At 41.8% G+C, this 20,869-nt stretch overlaps 1 protein-coding gene across 1 annotated transcript in view; it reads right to left on the bottom strand.

Annotated features, from left to right (window-relative positions):
* Positions 1-20,869, bottom strand: part of TMTC1 (transmembrane O-mannosyltransferase targeting cadherins 1) — a gene marked incomplete at its 5' end in the record, with an annotated part of 270,826 nt that overhangs the window by 65,434 nt on the left and 184,523 nt on the right. The window contains 2 exon segments of the mRNA XM_029955518.1: positions 7,375-7,488; positions 15,272-15,439. Of these exon segments, the coding sequence (XP_029811378.1) occupies positions 7,375-7,488; positions 15,272-15,439 (282 nt within the window).

Below are 20,869 nucleotides of genomic sequence, written 5' to 3'. Positions count from 1 at the left end.
GTGATAAAGGCGGTGGAGAAAATGAAGCAAAGAAGAGGAATAGAGTGTGTTGGTGGTGACTGCACCCTTAGGTGCGGTGGCCCCGGAAGGCCTTATGACAAGATGACATAGTAGGGAGCCCTGAAGGAAGGGAGGGAGGCGGTTATTTAGAGAGAGGGTGTTGTGGGAAAAAGGAATCATAAATTCAGTCTCGAAATAGAGATGTGGCCTGACTGATGTGTGCGTGGAGTCCGACACGCTGGAGTGAAGTGGGCAAGAAAAGGAGCAGGAGCTGGGAGAGACCATGCAGGGCCTGGGGAGGCTGCAGGGGCTCTGACAGACAGGAATCCGAGTGAGAGACGAGGGGCCATAGAGGTGGAGAGAAGGGGTCAGGCTTGGGATACGGTGATAACATATAACGAGTTTATCACTGCCAGGCATACACACACTGCTTTAAGCTTTTTAAATAAATTATCTTGTAATATTCCAACTCTATGAGGTAGGTAACACCACTATTCTCATTTTAATCGAAAATCTAAATGACATTATTTTAATTGTCATAACTGCTCATATGTGGAATTATAACGTGGGCTGTCGTAGAGCACCCGGACAGCACTCACGTCTGGGGCGATTGGCTCCCCAGCTGCTGACAGCTGACAGCCGGGTCTCCTCTGGGCACTGCTCTCCGCCTCAGGGACCTGCCCCGCCTGGGCCGGTGACTGTCGGGAAGGGGGCGTAAAGGCTCCATCTCTTGCCACCATTCTTGGCAACCCTAAGGGGCCCTCTGAGCTCGAGAGCTTCCCAAGGGGTCAGCTGAGGCCCTGGGACTGCACTGCCTTCACCTCCGCCCCCCGCCCATCCTGCTTCCCTGGCTTCCTTCCCTGGTGTTCCAGAGCACTTCTTAATAACTTCCTGCATGCAAATCCCTGCCCAGGATTCTGTTTCATGAGGAACACAGCAAATTTGTAAAGTGAAAGTCGTATAAGGCAGAAAAAAACAAAACAAAACAAAAAACATAGTGAAATGTTCTTCTTTTTTTCCAATGTTTATTTATTTTTGAGAGTGTGAGGGCAGAGGGGCAGAGAGAGGGAGAGAGGAAGAATCTCAAGCAGGCTCCATGCTGTCAGCACAGAGCTCAAGGGGCCGGAACTCATGAACCGTGAGATCATGACCTAAGCTCAAGTCAGATGCTCAATTGACTGAGCCACCCAGGCGCCCCCAGAAATGTTCTTGAATAGAAATTACAGAACTTTCATTTTGAGATTTAGTCCGTAAGTATGGCCATAAGATGAGTAAATTCTAGTTTTCTAAATGAAATAGGGTTTAACTTCTTGGATTTAAGGAATAAAACTATTCTTAATTACCACAAAATATATAGTAAGGTTATAATTTCATCAAGTAAAAGTAATTTCAACTGTCTACTTGTGATACTGGAAAGTGTATTTAGACCTTTATAAATGAAAATGCCACATGGGCAGAAGAGCCTATCTCCACTTGTTAAACCTGGGTAACAAATGGTCCTGGAATTTTAGTTCTTTCCCGAAATACATGGCAGCTGGTATCCAAGGTCACTTTCACTCACAAGAGTTATTTTAAATGTCCACTTAAAATAGACTGTGTAATGAAAGACTTTTAAAATAACCATTAAATCCTGATTTTAAAAAATGTTCACACTCTACCAGCTTTATAGACAGCATTTTTCAAAGGAATCATAAAAAGCAATCTTACTGATAAACTAAGGACATCAGTGAACAGTCCACACATAGTTACATTTCTTCAGACTCTAATGATAATGCTGTTTCCTGGATTCTTTTATTACTTCCTGTTTTCCACATGCGCTCATGCAGTCTAATGGAATCTCCTCACAGAGTTCTGGTTATCCACGCAGGAGAGAGTGTAAAGAATGCTATCAGTGGCTACTATTATCATGACGAGTCTCTATGTTTTGCATTAAAAAATTCCAATCAAGGATATCCAAGTGGCTCAGTCGATAAAGCATCTATCTGACTTTTGATTTCAGCTCAGGTTTTGATCTCACAGTTTTTGAGTTTGAGCCCCGGATAGGGATTTGGGATTCTCTCTCTCCCTGTCTCTCTGTCCCTCCCCTACACTCGCTCTTGCCCTCTGTCTCTCTCTGTCCTGTCTCTCTCAAAATAAATAAATAAACATTAAAAAATTCAATCAGAAAGATTTCAGTTCTATGCTTTCCCACGTGTTAGCTAATTAGAGCTGGAAGAGATTTCTTCGGTACAGTAGCATTAAAAGTACATTTCTTCCCCTTTAATTATGCCAATAGAAAACAGGTTGGTCAAGGACTTCTACCTCCTTTGAATAGTTGTCTTTCCCTTCAGTTTCTGTTTAGAACATCAACAATGGATATAGTGGGAGTGGAAAAGGCTGCTCAAAGGGCCCCCTGGCTGCCCAAGCAGATCTGAGTACCCTCAGGAAAGGGTCATGCATCTTCTGCTTGATAGGAGTATAGGAAGGCGGAAGTCTGCGATGACTTACCATGTACTTCATGTTGAAAGCATACTGTGAGAAGGATTCAGCTGTCCGGGTGACTGAAGATCACAGCCCTGTATCAGGAGGGAATCCTACACGGGGTAATATCCGATCACCGGGGATGTGTTAGTAACTCTGGGTGTGGGGGCTGCTTATTGGAGTGGGCCGGGAGGAAGAGGGCATCTATGTGAACAGTTGTTCTGTGGAACATGGGACAAATTGCTGCTGAGAGTGGAGAGACCTTCCTGACTCACCTGGACAAAGGTGAACTCTCTTCATTCCCAGGTGGGGACTTTGGATGGCCAGCCCACCATAACCAACCAGTAACTGAATCAAGCAGGGAATTTAAATATAAAATGAAAAACAATTTCCATGACTCTACCACCTGTAGTGAAAAATCTTTTAACAGTCACTTCACTATGTCATGAGATTTCCAGATGTTCTCTGTAAATATCCACAACTAACTAAACTTTCTCTATAAGCCTGGGCCTTTTGCATCCTGTGAGTTGAGTTGTATGACTAAAAGTCAGTTGTGTTTATTAACAGATTTACTGCAGTTTTAGTTTTTATTGCAACTGCACAATGTAATGAAATATTTTGCAAATTAACAAAATATAAACTTGGAAATGAGTTGTTATTTCTTTTTTTTAATTTTTAATGCTTTTTATTTATTTTTGAGAGACAGAGAGAGACAGCGTGAGCAGGGGAGGGTCAGAGAGAGAGGGAGACACAGAATTTGAAGCAGGCTCCAGGCTCTGAGCTAGCTGTCAGCACAGGGCCCGACGCGAAACTCGAACCCATGAACCGCAAGATCATGATCTGAGCCGAAGCCGGATGCTCAGCCGACTGAGCCACCCAGGTGCCCCGAGAGTTGTTATTTCTATAGAAACTAAGAAAATACTCTGGAAACACTCAAAAAAGAGAAGCTGCTCAAGAAATTGCTGTGGAAAAAGATGTAAGAGTAACTGTAAAAGGCAACAGGAGGAAAATCAGAAAAATCTCAGTCATTACAATTTTATTCCCCTTTAAAGTATCAAAACCTGATCATTAGAGAAATGATTTATGGATGTGATTTTTGCAGATTATAATCAGTAGACTTTACCCAAAGGAAAAAGTTTGGTTTGATATTTGAAGATTGGTGAATGCATATACATGTGGAATTTGAAGGTACAATAAATCATTCAAGAGTGCACATAATTTATGATTCTTCACTTTTAACTGACTTTTGAAGCAAATCAACAAGCCACTGGCCAAGTGTACATGCAGTAACTTCTGCACTTTATCCAGGCAGGGCTGGCATCTTTCCTTGTGGGCTTCCTGTATGAGTCATTTCATGGGAGTTTTTGTGCAGCAAGAACTGAGAAATTGAGTGATCTCTGAACTTTCTATGGCCCTCACGTGAGGTGGAGCGCTAGAGACTTTCTCCAGGTTTTAAACAACGGTCAGAGGGGCGCCTGGGTGGCTCATTTGGTTAAACATTCGACTTCGGCTCAGGTCATGATCTCACGTTCGTGGGTTCGAGCCCCACGTCGGGCTCCATGCTGACAACTCAGAGATGCATTCTGTGACTCCTTGTCTCTCTGCCCCTCCCCCTCTCATGCTCTGTCTCTCTCTCTGTCTCAAAAATAAATGAAACATTAAAAAAAAATTTTTTTAACAATGGTCAGAAAGCTCTAGAGGCACAGGACAGACCAACAGCGGTGTTCTGACTCTCCACCATATAGAATCCCAAACTTTACAGAACCTGGATCAGTATAAACACGAGAGCTTCCCCCACAGTAAAGCAAAGCTAACACTTGGGCTCACTGAGGATTTGAGAAAAGAGTTCTGCCATTTTCCTTTGCTGATCTGGGTCTTAATCTGAATCGATAAGCCCAGCTGCAGCATTTTCCAGGGGAGATTTCCCTTGCACTACAGAAGTATAATAAATGAGGTACACCAAAAGGGAGGAGAAGACAGTGGTGCTTCCATGTTGTCTAAAAAATAGAATAAGATTTAAAAGAAGGAGAATATGCATGGCATGTATAATTACCAATTTAATGTAGTGTTATTTCTAGAATTGTAAGACAGCCAAAATGATATTGGTATAGATACAACCCTAATGACTAATTTCATCACTGCCTTTGGGATCCACACAATCATTACAACAAAAATGGAAAATTGTTGGGACTGATTTGAGATAATATGCCGTTAGCCCTGCATTTTCCTAATCGTTCTCTTTCTTGCTGTGTGCAAATACGGAAACCATCACATACACTGAGGCTGAAATACGGAGGAAGGAGTAGGGGTGGGGGAGCTCTGTCTCAGCAACTTCCACAAAGAGAGCAACATTAAAATAAGGGCAGGGGGTGCCTGGGTGGCTCAGTTATGCGTCTGACTTTGGCTCAGGTCATGATCTCAAAGTTTGTGGGTTTGAGCCCCACATCAGGCTCTGAGCTGACAGCTCAGAACCTGGAGCCTGTGTCAGATTCTGTGTCTTCCTCTCTCTCTGCCTCTTCTGCTCACACTCTGACTCTCTCTCTTTCTCAAAAATAAACATTAAAAAAGATTTTAAAATAATAAAATAAAATAAGGGCAGTCTTCCAGTCACCTTGGATAAATAATCATGAAAATGATGAATTGTCCCAGTATTTTCCTTTTCTCTCTAACACAAAGAGTAAGAATTTATTTAAAAACAAACAAACAGGGGCCCCTGGGTGGCTCAGTTGGTTAAGCGTCCAAGTTGAGCTCAGGTCATGATCTCACGGTTCATAGGTTTGAGCCCTGCATTAGGCTTTGTGCTAACAGCTCAGAGCCTGGAGCCGGCTTCGAATTCTGTGTCTCCCTTTCTCTCTGACCCTCCCCTGCTTGCGCTGTCTCTCTTTGTCTCTCAAAAATAAATAAAAAACATTAAAAAATTAAAAAACAAACAAACAAACAACAACAACAAATATCCAAACTCACATCCATTGAAAATTCACCACAGAGGTTTCCACACAGAAATGATGCTTTAAATCAGAAGTATTTTGAGCCTGTTCTAAGAGGATGAACTATTTCACCAATTACTATGCAGTGTATTTATAGCTTTAATTGTTTCCCCCCACTTCTCAAGGGACATGATTCTTCCAGAAGCACAGTTGCTGAAGCAAACATTTATTTTTATTGTTTCATGGGAAAAAAGCAGTAGTACCTGACCAGCTACTATAATTCTGTAAAATCAGCTGCTAGAGAATTTTACATAATTTATACTTTTGCCCCAACCTGTGCCTTAGGGTCTGCCTTATTTTTCTGTTTGAACTTGACAGAGAATCATCTGCTGCAATACATTTTAAAAGATACTGATAATACTTCCTTTGAACCAATACTTTTCAGGCAAAGTTACTGCTCTTTCCTTCTCTTCAAGAATGCCACCTAAAATCCTGAAAATCAATTAATCATTAAGCCAAAACATACTTTTTTTGTACCCTTGAAGGAATATGCCTCTTTAAAAAAGACATCTCCTCATTGCAAAAATAATACATGTTCATTGAGGAACATCTGGAGCACAAAATAAAGCATACAGGAAAAAAAAAATCTGTAACTCACCAACCAGAGGGAAGTATTGTAAACATTTGGGTAAACTGGTTTCCAGTGAAAGAATATAAATCTGTATTAAATCTTAATAATGGTCTTTTATTCCTTAATAAAAACTTATTTTCCTAAATAAAAAATTTTGTTACAATTTTCCTCTGGGGCTTGCATTTCTTGGATCTTTGGAAAAGTGACATTTGATAGTGAACTTGATGTGTGCAGTTTAAAAATTTTGCCATCTTGAATGCTAAATAAGAGATCCTGAAGTCTAAGAGATTTCGATTGATGAATATATACTTATGTGAGAACACTGTTCAAAAGGATAATTTAAAAAATCAGGCCAGTTACTTTCAGAATGATGATTTCAAACTAAGCTTTGCGACAATCCTAGTACATGATTTGGAGAAATATATATTTGTTTGGTACGCACACTTTAAGCATATCCCAAAGTGTGACACTATCATAAAATTCAACCAAATGGGGGCCAATCTGCAGAGATACGGAAACCTCTTTAAAAAGCTTCTGTGAGCCTCACAGTACTCACCTGTCTTTGTTTTGCCCATTTGGAGATTTTGAGGCTATGTATAGTTTTCATGTCTACACATGTTCCAGGTTAAAGACATTTATCATGTAGGATCTTTTAGATAAGACCAGCTTGAAAGCCAGGATTGCAATTTTGAGTACTCAAAAGCAATATAGACTGCTGCTGGTAATGTAGGCTTACATCTGTAGTTTCTCTTAAAGTGACATCTAAAGCTATGTTTAGGATAGTCTTTTCCAAATGAATATAAGGAGATGAGTACACGGTAAGTGTCAGGGCTCTCCATACATATATGCATGCATACCTATATATTTGTGTACACACACACACACACACACACACAGGCCCCTTGTTAACATACTCCCAACATGATAATCAAGTGTCTTCTAGTTTTCTTTCTACTGAATACAACTATCAGGGCATTTCATTTCTATACTCAAATGCCTTCATATAAATCCTTCCTGACAATTGGAAACCTAAAATGGGAAGAATTCTTTGGAATACATGTTCTGAGAATTTACCAGTGTATTTTTGACAACCAATTCTTGTTCACCTGCATGTGCGTATTTGACCAAGTGTCACTGAGGATCATGTAGCAATGGAAACTTTTACAGGAAAACACCAAGAATTAGTAGCAAGGCAGAGTTACCACATTCACAACAGACCTGAGCACTGAGAAGACGACGGGGAATCCAGGATCCACATCATCTCCAAGGAGATATTCACTGTCCCCCCCCACACCCTGGGAAGGCGAGTGAATGACCCTGAGAAGCACAGCAGGCGGACAGTAGTAAGACGCTTACCTGAGGGCCGTTCTGTAGTGGTAGATTGCTTCCCGATTCCGACCTTGGTCCTTCAGGAAATTGGCGTAGTTGTAGTGAACCTTGGCATTGTGGGGCAGAGTTTGAACTCCAGACCTACAATTAATACATCAAAAAAAAAAAGAAAAAAAAGAACAAATAATACTATTTAGGGATACTGTCAGTTTCTTTCATGTTTTACTCAGTTTCATGAGCCTTCATTTGAGATGTCCGTTGCATCCATCTAAGCCAAGTTTTCCATAATTTGTGAATTATGCGACTTATTAAACATGCTTCTCTGGAGAATAATGAAGGCAGTATGTTGTGCACAACTAAACAAACATGCTGACTGCATATGAAGCAAAGGGGGTGGGATGGAATAATTGTCTGGAGAACAAAACTGCATGCTCAGGTTAATTCAGTTTTTTTCCTTCCTTGTTTCTTTTGTTCACTTACAACCTTCCTTTAAGAAAAATGGAGAGCGTCTACAAAAATATATACAAGGCCACCCTCCCTATTAAGTTTTATTGGAAATTAAAAGTTCCTATGTACCAAGCCTGGGCTAAATAAATAAATAAATAAATAAACACAGGGATCATTACTTTACAAGTTGCAGGTAAGGAAATGAGGTTTTGCTCAAAAAGGTAAAAACCTTGCTTAAATGGTTATTGTGTTAGTCTACTTGCACTGCCATAACCAAATACGGGGGCAACTCCTACGGGGCAGCACTGAAGGTTTGGAGATGATTCTAGGGGCAAGTGGGGGCAGGAGGGGATCCATTTCTCATTTGTAACTAGCCCATACATTTAACTTCTGCAAGATGACACAGCTGATAAGTGGCGGAGATGGGCTTCTAGAAGATTCTAGTTTGGTTCTGGAGTCCCTCGTTCCCTCATGTGCAGGGAGGTGGTGGCAGGGGAATGATGAAAGAAGATGGGTTGGAGGGCCACTTGGAAAGAAAAATCCTGGAACTTGCAAGATTAAATGTGGGAAGGAGACAGGTGATGAGAGAGAGCAAGGAGAAAGCGTAAGCACCTAGTTTCTGGCAACTTTAACACACTAATGTCTCTCCCAGATAACATACTTTTATTCAGTTTTTAGCTTATTTTTTAAAATGTTTATAGATTTATTTTTGAGTGGGAGGGGCAGAGAGAGAGGGAGAGAGAGAAAGAAAGAGAGAGAGAGAGAGAGAGAGAGAGAATCACAAGATCACAGGCTCATAAACCATGAGAACATGACCTGAGCCAAAATCAAGAGTTGGACACTCAACTGACTGAGCCATCCAGGTGACCCTAGTTTCAAATTTAAAAGCTAAGACTAACAGAAGGATTTCATACAAAGTGTAAAAATCCTGTTGGGGAAATATGTAAGGGCACTGTAATCTTTGTTGAACGTTCAGAGAAATAACAGGCTCCCTAGGACCAGCAGATAGTTCCCCTTAAAATCCACTGGCTGGACATCTGAGGAACTCTCCAGAGGACAGAACTTACAGAGAGTGCAAGAGGCTAGAGACCAATCCAAGGGCAACATCATCTGAAGCAGCAGACTCCAAACTTACCCAGGCTGCTTCGGTGACTTCCAGTGTATGGCAGGTAGCCGGGATTTTTTGGTGGGTGGGGGGTGCCTGAACAGAGGCTAAATCTGTGTCAGGAGCAGTTAATTCTCAGATCCTCATCCCTACCCTTTATAACTAAGTGACTTTTTCATTATTCTTTCCCCATCCCAGCAAAAGGCAGGAGTTTTACTCTCTGGAAAAACAGAATTAGAGAGATCCTGCACTCAGGACCAGCAGGTACAGCTGAGGGAAGGTGGGGAGCTGTTATCTTAAAGGCAGATTATGGGAGAATCAGTATTCTGAACGTTGGGATCTCAGTTTCTCCCCCTTAAAAAGCTCTCTGAATAGACAGGATTTGATTTCTCTGGAGGAGCCTGGAGGAATTTTCTCAGAGGGGACAGACTCACCCAAGACAGAAGACACACAAATGCTGACATTTGAGTTCTCCAGTAAAACCATCAGTACCCTTCAATTGCCCTATGGTGAGGTCTGACAGCTGCCACCTAGAGCTAGAATTCTAATGTAATATTTAAAATGGAAATTACCCAAAGTGAATTTAGTCACAGGGGGGACATGTGGATCAGAGTGATAATAATGGCTTAAAAAATTCCAATTTCTAACCAGGAAAACTTCTGATTTTTCTATCCAGAAATAAGTAGTGCAAGGTAATAGGCAGATTTTAAAGGTAACTTTGATTTCAGTGTGGATATAACTGGCATATGAAACTGACCCTGCCATCTGAGTGATTAGCACGGTGACTCTCATTTATGTTTCACCCAAGGAACGGACAATGAGGCCTGTGGAAACCTGGTCCCTGCTCAGATCAGGGCATTGTTTAGCAATGGCCAGAGGAAGTAATAATATTCATAACAGGCAAGCCGATGTGGGTGGAGTAACTTGAATCCTAAGAACACACTGCTTTTTCCATTGTTGTTTTTGACCTTTATGTTCTCTCTGTGATATTTTTCTGCTACGTTTTTCCAGTCTCTCATTTTACAATGACTAGTTTGTGGAAAAGGGGAAATAAACAACTGGCCAAAGGCAAAACTTTCCACGTTGCTGTAACTGGCCAGGCTGCTCTTGCTTCCAGGACCGGTGTTCTTTATTTGCTCGCTGATGCTACATTTCATAGCCCCCAGCTGTTTCAGCAGAACCAAGCAGGTTACATGTATTTATTCTACAGAGACACGTAGTATTCATTAATTATACAGCTGGATCCCAATCCCAGTTAATAATCCCAATGTTGATTACAAAGAAAAACCTCCTGTTCGACTCAGGACCTTAACTCATGTACCTCACAGTTCTTCCTCATGCCCCTTATTTGTACAACACTTGAAAAATAACAGAAACAGGGGAGCAGGGCTGGCTCCGTAGGTAGAGCATGCAACTCTTGATCTCTGTGTTGTGGATTTGAGCCCCATGTTGGGTATAAAGATTGCTTAAATATAAAATCTTTTTAAAAAAAGGAAAAATAACAGAAACAACAAGAAAAGCCACTGTTTTCAGGTGTATCTCCAAGTGTACAGAAGATCAATTTGTTTTATTGGTATCACTGAACAAACAATAGGTCATAAGCACCATCCCCAAATTTCTGATTAGAAAACAAACATTAAAAAAATTAATGAGCAGCATTCAGCCCGAGGTTAACAGGAAAGGAAAGTAAGAAGGATTTGTGGTTCTCTTCCATTTTGACCCTGCTTGACTTCAGGCTGCACAATACCACACTCAGGGTGGAATGCTCAACTTGAATCAAGTTCTGGGCTGCGCACCCATTTCCTTGGACTGCCTCCTTGTATCCCTTCAGTCACTTATTGGATGGATGGAATTACTGTACCTCCCATTCTACAGGTGAGGATATTGAAGTTCAGAGAGATTCAGACTTTTTTTCTAACATTACAGACCTAGAAAGCAGTTGAGAAGAGATTTCAACCAAGGCCAATACATGGTCAGAACCATTCCTGAAGCTGATCAACACTTGATGCTAAGCTAGAAAGGTACCACAGGCTATGGTAGCATTATAATTTCACGACCATGATGTTTATCTTAATGGTAAGCAAACTTGGCCTTGGGGGACACAGGCGCGCCACTGTGTTTGCCTATTATTTTTGGCATCTTTCCCGAGACAACAGCAGGGTTGGGTAGTTGCAAAAGAGACTGTATGAACCACAAAGACCAAAATATTTACCGGCCGCTCCCTTACAAAAGAATCTGCCAGTCCTCAGTGTATATTCTCTGGCCTGGGAAGTCTGCTATCTCTCTGGCTTAGCAATCAGAAAGGAAGAAACAGAAATGTGTTTCCTACAGAGATGGAGAATAATTTAGGCCACAAATTCTTAATTGATGGTCCATGGGTCACTTAAATACTTCATGTATGGGAATCAGAGAGACCCTTAACTACCTGCAAATAAAAGAAGAATGCAGCCTCTGCCTTTTCAGGTATTTCAAAGACTTGGGGGATTTGACCAAATTGTGTTACTACAGTATTTTTGATTCCCAACGATGTAAAATTGTGGGCCCCGCTGGAGCTATGCAGTCACCCTCTTGCCAGGTCAGGATATCAGAATAATTTCTTGGCACAAAGAATTAAAGAAAATATGCCTTGCAGCTATGATTACAAACCAATCCTCCCCCCCTCTTTTTTTTTTTTAATACTGGGCTTAAGTTAGAAAACATAAAATAAAAAATGGCAATATGTAGCAAAGCTTACATATTCTTTTATATCAAATTTGGGTTCAAATCCTGGCTTCTCTTCACAGCTATCTCAGCTTGGACCAATTACTCTCTTCAAGCCTCTGACAAGACACAAGTTTAGGCTTCTTATTCTTTTGTGTGTAAGATGCTTGCCAGTGGAACTACAAAATCGTGAGGGGGGGGCTTGCCTTTGTACCTCCTAAAAATACATCATACGGTAGGATCTTTTTTGAAAGAGGAGGCCTCAGTCTAAAAGGCTGGGACTTAACTGAAATTTGGATTTTCTCCTACACAAAGGTCTGTCCTAAGACACTCTCTAAGACTGTTCACAGTGTTGCCAGGCAAAACGGCCCCATGTAGTAAGAGAGGCCTTAATGAGCCCATATGTCTGAGGAACGGTCAATGTGCTCACTGTGTAGAACAGAGTAACTGGAAGAAGGGCCTCTGACACGGGTGCATCGCCTTACCTGGAGCGATCACACATTTTTCTTACTCAATTCGGCCAGTTTTTGGTTGTGATCATTATGGCTGATTTGGGTTGTTGTCATCCTTATAGACTTGGCTCAGGTCTACAAGAGAACAGTTCTTGCAGGGCCTGGGCTGTTCTTAGCACTTATGCATGGTCCTACTCCACCTCCGTCTACCACTGGCGACACTACGTTAACATGTGTTTATGTGTCTGATGCCGTGCAGACTTCCAGCTCGTCTTCCTCTCCCCTCTTCCCCTCTCTCACCACCCCTCTCTTTCGTACCCTAGAACAGAGTCCACAGCCATAATGTGAAAACCTGACACAGTGCTTACCATACTGCCTTCTGGATCTTTTATATACTCATTTATTCTTACACTACATCCACAAGATAAACACTACTGCGATTACTCTAAGTTTTAAAATACAGAAAACTAAGGCATGGAGTCGTTAAGCAACTTGCCCAAGATCACACAGCTATTATATGACGGTACATGGAGAGGACTCAGGAAGTCTAGCTCCAGCCCCCACAGGCACCCAGTAACCCTATCTTCCTGCAAAGATCCTTGATAAATGTTCACTCAGCTGATTCTGGCACAACTCAGCACGGATGAACACATACAAATATCTGGTCTTAGAGGAGTAAAGACTATTCTTAAGGTCTCAGATTCTTAAAACTTTTCTTGGGACATACATAAATTATAATAAGCAAAGTTTTCAAAGAACTATCAAAAGCTTTGATTTGCATGTTATACAAAATTCCATTTGATCACCAAAGGCCTCTTAAGGGCACAAAACCTCTTCAAGCACATATGTGGAATGGTTGTGTTTTAGTAATCCACTGTCACTTACTACATACTTCCATCTGCAAAACAAAACAACAAAAAAAAAACCAAAAAAAAAAAAAAACAACCCAAAACAATGAAGCCTCTGGATGCAAGGTCAATGAGCTTTTTGTTTTTCTGTTTTTAAATCTCTGGCATCAGCCATACAGTGTTGGAACATGAACTTGTTATCCTTGAAATAAACTGCTGCCTGCCAAAATCCACCCTCAAATTTGATCTGATTAAGCAGTAAACTTAATTAGAAGACACAATCTCTGCTAGTACCTTTATTCAAGCAAAGGGTTTAGCACAGGGCAGAACCATTAAAAAAATTTTTTTTATACCTATTTATTTTTGAGAGACAGAGAGAAGCAGAGCACAAGTGGGGGAGGGACAGAGAGAGAAGGAATCTGAAGCAGGCTCCAGGCTCTGAGCTGTCAGCACAGAGCCCAATGCAGGACTTGAACTCACAAACAGTGAGATCATGACCTGATCCAAAGTTGGATGCTTTACCAACTAAGCCACCCAGGAGCCCTGGCAGAACCATTTTAAAGTTTCCCATCAGAGCACCGACTGTTGAAAGCAAAAGAAAAAAAATTAAGCCAACAGAGACTAAGAGGAAGTCATATTACTGAATGTCCATGCCCCTGAGTTTGCAGAATGACCTCAGGATGGGTAGAAAGAGGGGACAAGTCTTTTGTGGTCTATGAGGACTGCTCTGAAGGTATAGAGATATGACAGAGAGTAAAACAGAATCTGGATCCTCAAAGTGAAAAAATATTAATTAAAAAAATCCACACAAAGAAACATACAGTCAACAGGTCTCTACAGTATCCACTGCAATGATGACATTGACAATGATGGTGATATGATAATAATAGTAATAATAATAATAATAAATAAACTAATAAGACTTGCATGCCAAACTAATATTTTTCTATCAAAAAAAGTTAAAAAGTCAAATTGCCAGGTAACAAAATCAATATATTGTTTTAAAATAGTAAAAAAGGGCAGTGAACACTTGTCTTATTCATCTGTTTGTTCATTCACTCGTACATTCATTCATTCGTGGCAGCCCAGAGTCTGTGCCCCTCGTCCTGTAGTTGGATTTCCTGTGGGGAGTTCACTCTTGCCTCGCTTTGTGAAGTCTCAGTGGAACCCCACAGGGGCAGGGCCTGCCCAGACTCCCTCACCGAAGTCAGAGGGGCTCCCTTGGCCAATCCTTCATTTCAGTGCTTGGTGGAGGCAAAGGGCAGGCATATGACCTAAAGCTCAAGCTCAGCTAGAGGACTTAATTTTCCCAGGACTTGATGTGAAGATGAAACACAACCTGGTATAAGTCACCCCATTTGTTTCTGGGCGGGTGTTGGGTGCTCTCAGGATACCATTCAGACACCCTTCACGTCTGCCACATGCCAGCTTCTTCCTGGCCCCTCAGTGCCATGCACTTCCCTACACTCTTCCAATATGTTCCTTTTTTTTTTTTTCAAGCCATCCCAACTGTTTCAGTTTTTTGCTCCCAAAGTAGACGTGTTGGGTATCAGCTGAGCAAGGAGCCAAGTAGGGAACCAAGCAGAGAACAATGACCTAATTGGGCAAGTGGGTCATAAGTGAGGACAGAAGCTAGAAGAGGGGAACAGATGGGAGGGGATCCCTAGGAAATGGGAACGCCAGGTGTGGCAGTGCCAGGGCGCCCAGGGGAAGGTCACCGGGGCTGTGGCAGTAGTGAGACAGCCCAAGCTCCAGAAAGCAGAGTGAGGAGCAGGAGTCCCAGGGAATAGTTTATACTTCATGACATGTTTGGGGCTTTAAGTTGACATCATTATACTCAAAACAGCTTCTACACTACATAAAAACCTACCGGGAGATGGAAAAAGCCTTCCATTTCTTTGTTTGCAATTAATGTTCAGAATAAACCAACTCAATCACAGATCACAACTTAATATCCTGGAATATTCTAAAGAAAATGTATTGCATTTCTCTTCCTTCCTGCTGTGTGCTCACCTTTCTCATTTTCTTGTCTGCATAATGAAGTGAGGCTTATCATTTCATTTTGTTTATAGCTGATTTTACAGCCCTGCTCATCATTACGATGGTCTCACAGACCCAAAAACCTTCCCATGAGCCTTATTCTCATAAATTCACTTAGAATGAGCTCACATTAAACTTTACACAATACCACTTAAAAAAAAAATCAAGCTAAAACCCAAAATAAAATTACATCTTCCCCTTAAAACTTTACTAAAAAAAACCTGTGGGTTAATGATTATTGCCAGACCCATGTTACCTTATGTGTTTGGAAACAAATATCTAAGAAAAAAAAATACATGGGAAGAGATTTGCTTTTATCCACCTAATCATACCTGAATAGGGACTCTCTTGACAGCCAGATTTCATTCTGTTTCACCGTTTTCCAAGAGAAAAGCAACAACAGCAACACAGTGGACACAGTCAGGGTGGTGGTCCCGCATCGATTCAGCCAAGTGCACAGCTTGCTCAGTCCATGCACAAAAAGGATGCAGTAGCCCATGCTGGAAAACAGTGTGGGAGAGGCAGTGTTACTTTGGGGGTACAAGAGAGGCCCCCTGGGTATTCTACCCCATATACCTAACTTTCACATAAAGCATGTCCTGTGATGGAGAAACAAAAGCAAACACCCCTGTCTGACACTGACATGCTGGTTCTTGGCTGGGCTGTACCAGCCCCTTGCTAGTTCTTCAGCATTAGTGTGAGAATCACAGGTATGGTGTTTGGGCTCAGACTGCCCTGGATTTCAGCAGCTCAGACATCATGAGAAGTCCTTTATGTACGATCTTGGGTCCTGAATAGACCCTCTGAATCTCGCTTCCTTACGTCATTGACATTATATAACCATATTGCTATCATGTGTCTAAATTTAGACTATGCTGCAGCAGGTCACATCATGGCTTTGTGACAGACCGTTGCCAAGACCTCCCTAGGAGGTTGTGGGAGGGATGCTGGTCACCAAGGAGCACTGGTGTCTGTCTCGAGGGATGTGCTCTCTGCTATGTTCCCACTCTGGTCAAAGTTCTTATCCATAAGCAACTCCTGAGCCTTGCAGCTTGGAGCTCATCACAGACAAACTTTATTGATATGATTTTCTTGCTGACTCTGGCTCAGCTTTCTAAATAGACATAAGAATTGCTCATGTTATCTGAGTGGCATATCACTATCCTATTTCTAAAAGCCTTTGGCCTGGTGGAGGGAACGTGGAGCCTCACATGCAGCTCGGCCTCCTGCTTGTCAACCCGCCTCAGAAAAATGCAAACATTTAATTTGTACACATTATCGCCACATTTATTTTAGTTAAAACCCACTTCTTCCCAAAGATAATAAACTACAAATTATAACAGACTATTTTAAGGATGAAACAAGACTTTGAAAAGAAATCCTATGGGGTGCCTGGGTGGCTCATTTGGTAAAGCGTCCAACTTCAGGTCTGGTCATGATCTCACAGTTCATGAGCTCAAGCCCCACGTCAGGCTCTGTGCTGACAGCTCGGAGCCTGGAGCCTGCTTCAGATTCTGTGTCTCCTTCTCTTTCTGTCCCTCACCTGTTCACATTCTGTCTCTCATTCTCTCTCAAAAGTAAATAAATATTAAACAATTTTTTAAAAAGTAACCCCACATCAGTTAGATGTTAATGTTATAAGAAGCTCCAAATTATTATAGTCCACTCACTTGTTCAATTATTTACTCATTCTCTCTATGTGACTGGCAATAAACTAGGCACTAAGGATGCAATTATGAATAAAACACATGTCCTGTTTTCAAACAATTCCAATCTACTGAGGCAGGTTGAGTTTGTAAAGGAAAATACTTAAATCGTCTCATTTCTAAACATACCTTCTTTAAAAAAAAATCTCTCCACTTTCCTTCTATTCACCTTTCTGAATGCCTGTGCTTTGGTCTCAAGTGTTGAAAAACAAGAGAAGCATGTGAGGTTTCTGATGTGGAGATGTTGAGAATCAGTTCAAATTAGAGTTCCAATTCCATACTTCAAATCCCATAAGTTGGTTGGTCCAGCTCCCTACGGTTTTAGAGTTCACTGTTTGGCCAAAGAGAGTCACCATCCCACTTACCAGTGGGAGACAGTGGTTCAGCTAAGGAGGCCCATGCCTATTACTGGATTTGATTGCCATAGGCACTGTGCAGAAGCTCTGAACATTCCAAAACAGAGTTTCTAGTGCAAAATGTGTAATACAAATAAAAACTTGAAACCTCTTTCCACTTTTACAACAAGCCAGGTTTGACCTTAAAGGTATGAAGATTTTCTAAATGTCTCTCATTCTGTACATCTTGCCATGCTGATGCCATCACAGGCCACCATGGCTGCTCAAGTTCATGAGGCTGCTTGCCATTTGTCCCTCTTGCCTCATCCGGATACCAGCCCTAATTGAGCAGGGTGCAGCTCTGGCCACATGAAAGCCTTCTGGGCTCCATTCTTCCATTCAACAGATATTTAATAAACACCAACTGTGCCCTGCCATTGTTACAGGCATCAAGAACACATCAGTGGACAAAACAGACAATAATGTTTGTGCTTGTGGAATCCACATGGAGCCAATAAGCAAATAAAACACAGAGTATGCCACACAGAGGGTACGATACATGGGGAAATCTACTAGGGAAGAGGAAGAGGGAGTCAGGGTGGCGAGGAAGGTGAGATTTTAATACAGGTGTCAAGAACGGAGCCACTGAAGAGGGGACATGTAAACAAAGTCTTGAAATACATGAGCAGCACCTTCATAAAACAGCCCCACCAAGAACTAGTATTTACTGAACACAATCTTATGTGCCAAGCACGTTCTGGAGATGAGTTCAGCCCATCCTCACATCCTTGTGGGTCACTCACTGTTAGTGGTGTTTAACCAGAAAGATGCTGATGAGGAGAAAGGTGAACTGATTTCCTGAATTGGGTCACACGGCTCGTACAAAGGTCCAAACCCAGGAATTTCAGATTTCAGAACTCACACTCCATATGTTGTTCTGCTTGTCTGGGTTTTGATCTGACTGGCTAATTCTTGTGTTCCTCACACCTTTAAAAATTTTTTTTTAATGTTTACTTACTTTTTGAGAGAGAGAGAAAGAGATGGGAAAAGAACATGAGCAGGGGAGAGACAGAGACAGAGGGAGACACAAAATCCAAAGCAGGCTCCAGGCTCTGAGCTGTCAGCACAGAGCCCAATGTGGGGCTTGAACTCATGAACCATGAGATCATGACCTGAGCTGAAGTTGGACACTTTACCAACTGAGCCACCCAGGCGCCCCTTGTGTTCCTCACATCTTAGCACACAGATTCACTAAATTCCCTCCTAACCACTCCATTCATAAAATTGTAATAGTCATTTTTTCTGTTTCTGTGTAGGAGAAATTGCTGCCCATCTGGAGAAAGAAAACACTGGGATCTCCACATTGGATCTCATAGCCAAGCCCACAGAATGGCAGAAGACAAGAACAGTGAAGACAACAATAACACAAAAATTAGGTATTTTATACATGTATATGTTTATATTGAGTCCTTCCTATTCTGCCAGGCACTGTGCTTTATATGGGCCTGTCCACAATATTTGGCCTAGGATAAGGATCGTGTTGGCTTTAATATATTATCTGATTTATGGGGCACCTGGGTGGCTCAGGTGGTTAAAGCATCCTGACTTTGGCTCAGCTTATGATCTCACGGTTCCTGAGTTCCAGCCCTGCAGTCGGTCTCAGAGCCTGGAGCCTGCTTCGGATTCTGTGTCTCCCTCTCTCTGTGCCCCTACCCCAACTTGTGCTCTGCCTCTCTCTCAAAAATAAACTTAAAAAAAACATTTAAAATATATTATCTGATTCAAAAATATAATCCTCAGTATCTTCCGTTTCATAGACGAGCAAACTAAAGCTAACAGGAGTTGAATACCTTGCCCGCAGCACCCACAGCTAATAAGGCTGTCAGCTCAGAAGACCCATGACTCTAACACTCTGCCGCACTTCGGCCGTTGGCAAACGTTTTTTGTAAGGGGCAAAAGAGTAACATTTCAGGCTTTTCTGCCCTTCCCACTCTATCTTTGTAGCAGGAAAACAGCCATCGACACTATGTAAATGAATGGGCATGGCTGTGTTCCAATAAAACTTACTTATAAACCAGGCAATGTGCCAGACTCCACTCAGGAGCCACAGTGTGTTGACCCCGCTATGACCAGAGGAAGGAGACGCCATTCCTTTCCCCTCAGCGCCGGCATCAGTATCAAGTAACACGGTAGTTTTTTTTTTTTTTTTTGAAAGTCCTCTTATTGACATATGGTTTAAAGAAATGGTAAGCCATATAAAATAATCTCTACTTAGGTTTGCAAATTTCTTAGAGAGTATCACATTCTTAAAAACTTAAACACAATATCACAAAGATTAAGATGTTTCTCTATTATGACATTTCATCCTTCAACATCTGCTTTAATATAGATCTCAGCAGCGGGTGGGTGGTGGGGGGAGAATTGCTCCTTCCATTGCTAGGAGCAGGGCAAAGCCTCATTCTGAAAGAAAATCAAGCAAATGAGAAGCTACATGCTTTTGTGGCCCCCAAGGAGAAGAAACCAGACTCCAGATTACTTTGGTTAATCTGGGTAAGGGGAAATCTGGGCTCTAATCAGAGACCTCTCTCTCCACAGAGCACGAAGGAGTCAGTGCAAACCACTGACACATGACAAACCTGTAACCTGAAGAACCAAGAGCCAAACTCTGGCTGTTGATTGGTTTAGCTCATTACTAAGATGCATTTTTTTAATGCCTATTTATTTTTGAGAGAGAGAGAGAGAGCAGGGGAGGGGCAGAGAGAGAGGGAGACACAGAATCCGAAGTGGGCTCCAGGCTCTGAGCTGTCAGCACAGAGCCCAACGTGGGGCTCGAACCCACAAACTGCGAGATCATGACCTGAGCAAAAGTCGGACACTTAACCAACTGCCCCATTAAGATGCATCTTCAAAGCAGCTGGAGTAGTACTACTGCTTTTGTGAATGGAGTAATTATCTGATCTCTCATTCACCAGCTGAAGTATCTCCATTTCAGTGCATATTATAACTAGAGACATGGACATCTCTCTCTTCTACTTTTACGATGCACACCCAAAGGGAACTGAATAGGAAATGCAGATCAACAATGTTGGTCCTTCCATATTAGAATGAAAAATGTTTAAACCTGTTATTTGAGAACTTTGTGAGAAGTTAATCATTGTGTAAATTAACAGATGTACTTTCAGGAACCTGGCTCAGTAGCTCTTAAGTGATAAAAAAAAAAATACTTCTTCGTATTCACGTCAACCTGAAGAGATGACAATTTTCCATCTCTGGGGCAAGCATTTGATGATGTTTACTATAGCTTCACTTTTCGCTTAATTATATGGAGCAAAGAGAATCTTTTTGCTGTTAAGTAGACCTGAAATTCTACTTTTTAACTTAAACTCAACCCATTGCAAGTATCTATAAATAACATGAGTGATAGAAGACAGACACAATCTCACCATTTTATGACTTAAAAAACATTCCCAACTTTAGATCATTGAAATGAAACATATCCCTGGTTAACTTCATTCTGGTCTGTTGAATCCCCACCTGGCAAATTAAGGCAGTGAGATTTTATTCTGGTCTCATGGACGGTTAAACAATAAAGCCTTGGAATGCTGAGCCCAGAGCAGGTGTTTGATGCTGCAGCGGGAAGCAGCGGGAGCCAAGGGTGACATCTCAGATCAGATTTAACCTGGGAGCCACCAGCTTCTGATGGACCAAGTCTCCACTTTTGGTCTTTTTTTATCTCAAATACTTGATGGGTGGGAAAATTTCTCAGAAGGTTGGATGTATTTGGATGGGAGTTTACTCATATTCCAAGAAAATGACTCCAAAAGCATTTCTTGTACATTTCCCTCTTGCACAGCTGCTCATCCTGTGCTGGGCTCCTGGGGGTAGGGAT

This window comes from Suricata suricatta, chromosome 10 (genome assembly GCF_006229205.1).
Source record: "Suricata suricatta isolate VVHF042 chromosome 10, meerkat_22Aug2017_6uvM2_HiC, whole genome shotgun sequence".
NCBI lineage: Eukaryota > Metazoa > Chordata > Mammalia > Carnivora > Herpestidae > Suricata > Suricata suricatta.
Note: the sequence above shows the minus strand (reverse complement) of the source record. Positions and strands in the feature narration are given on the sequence as shown.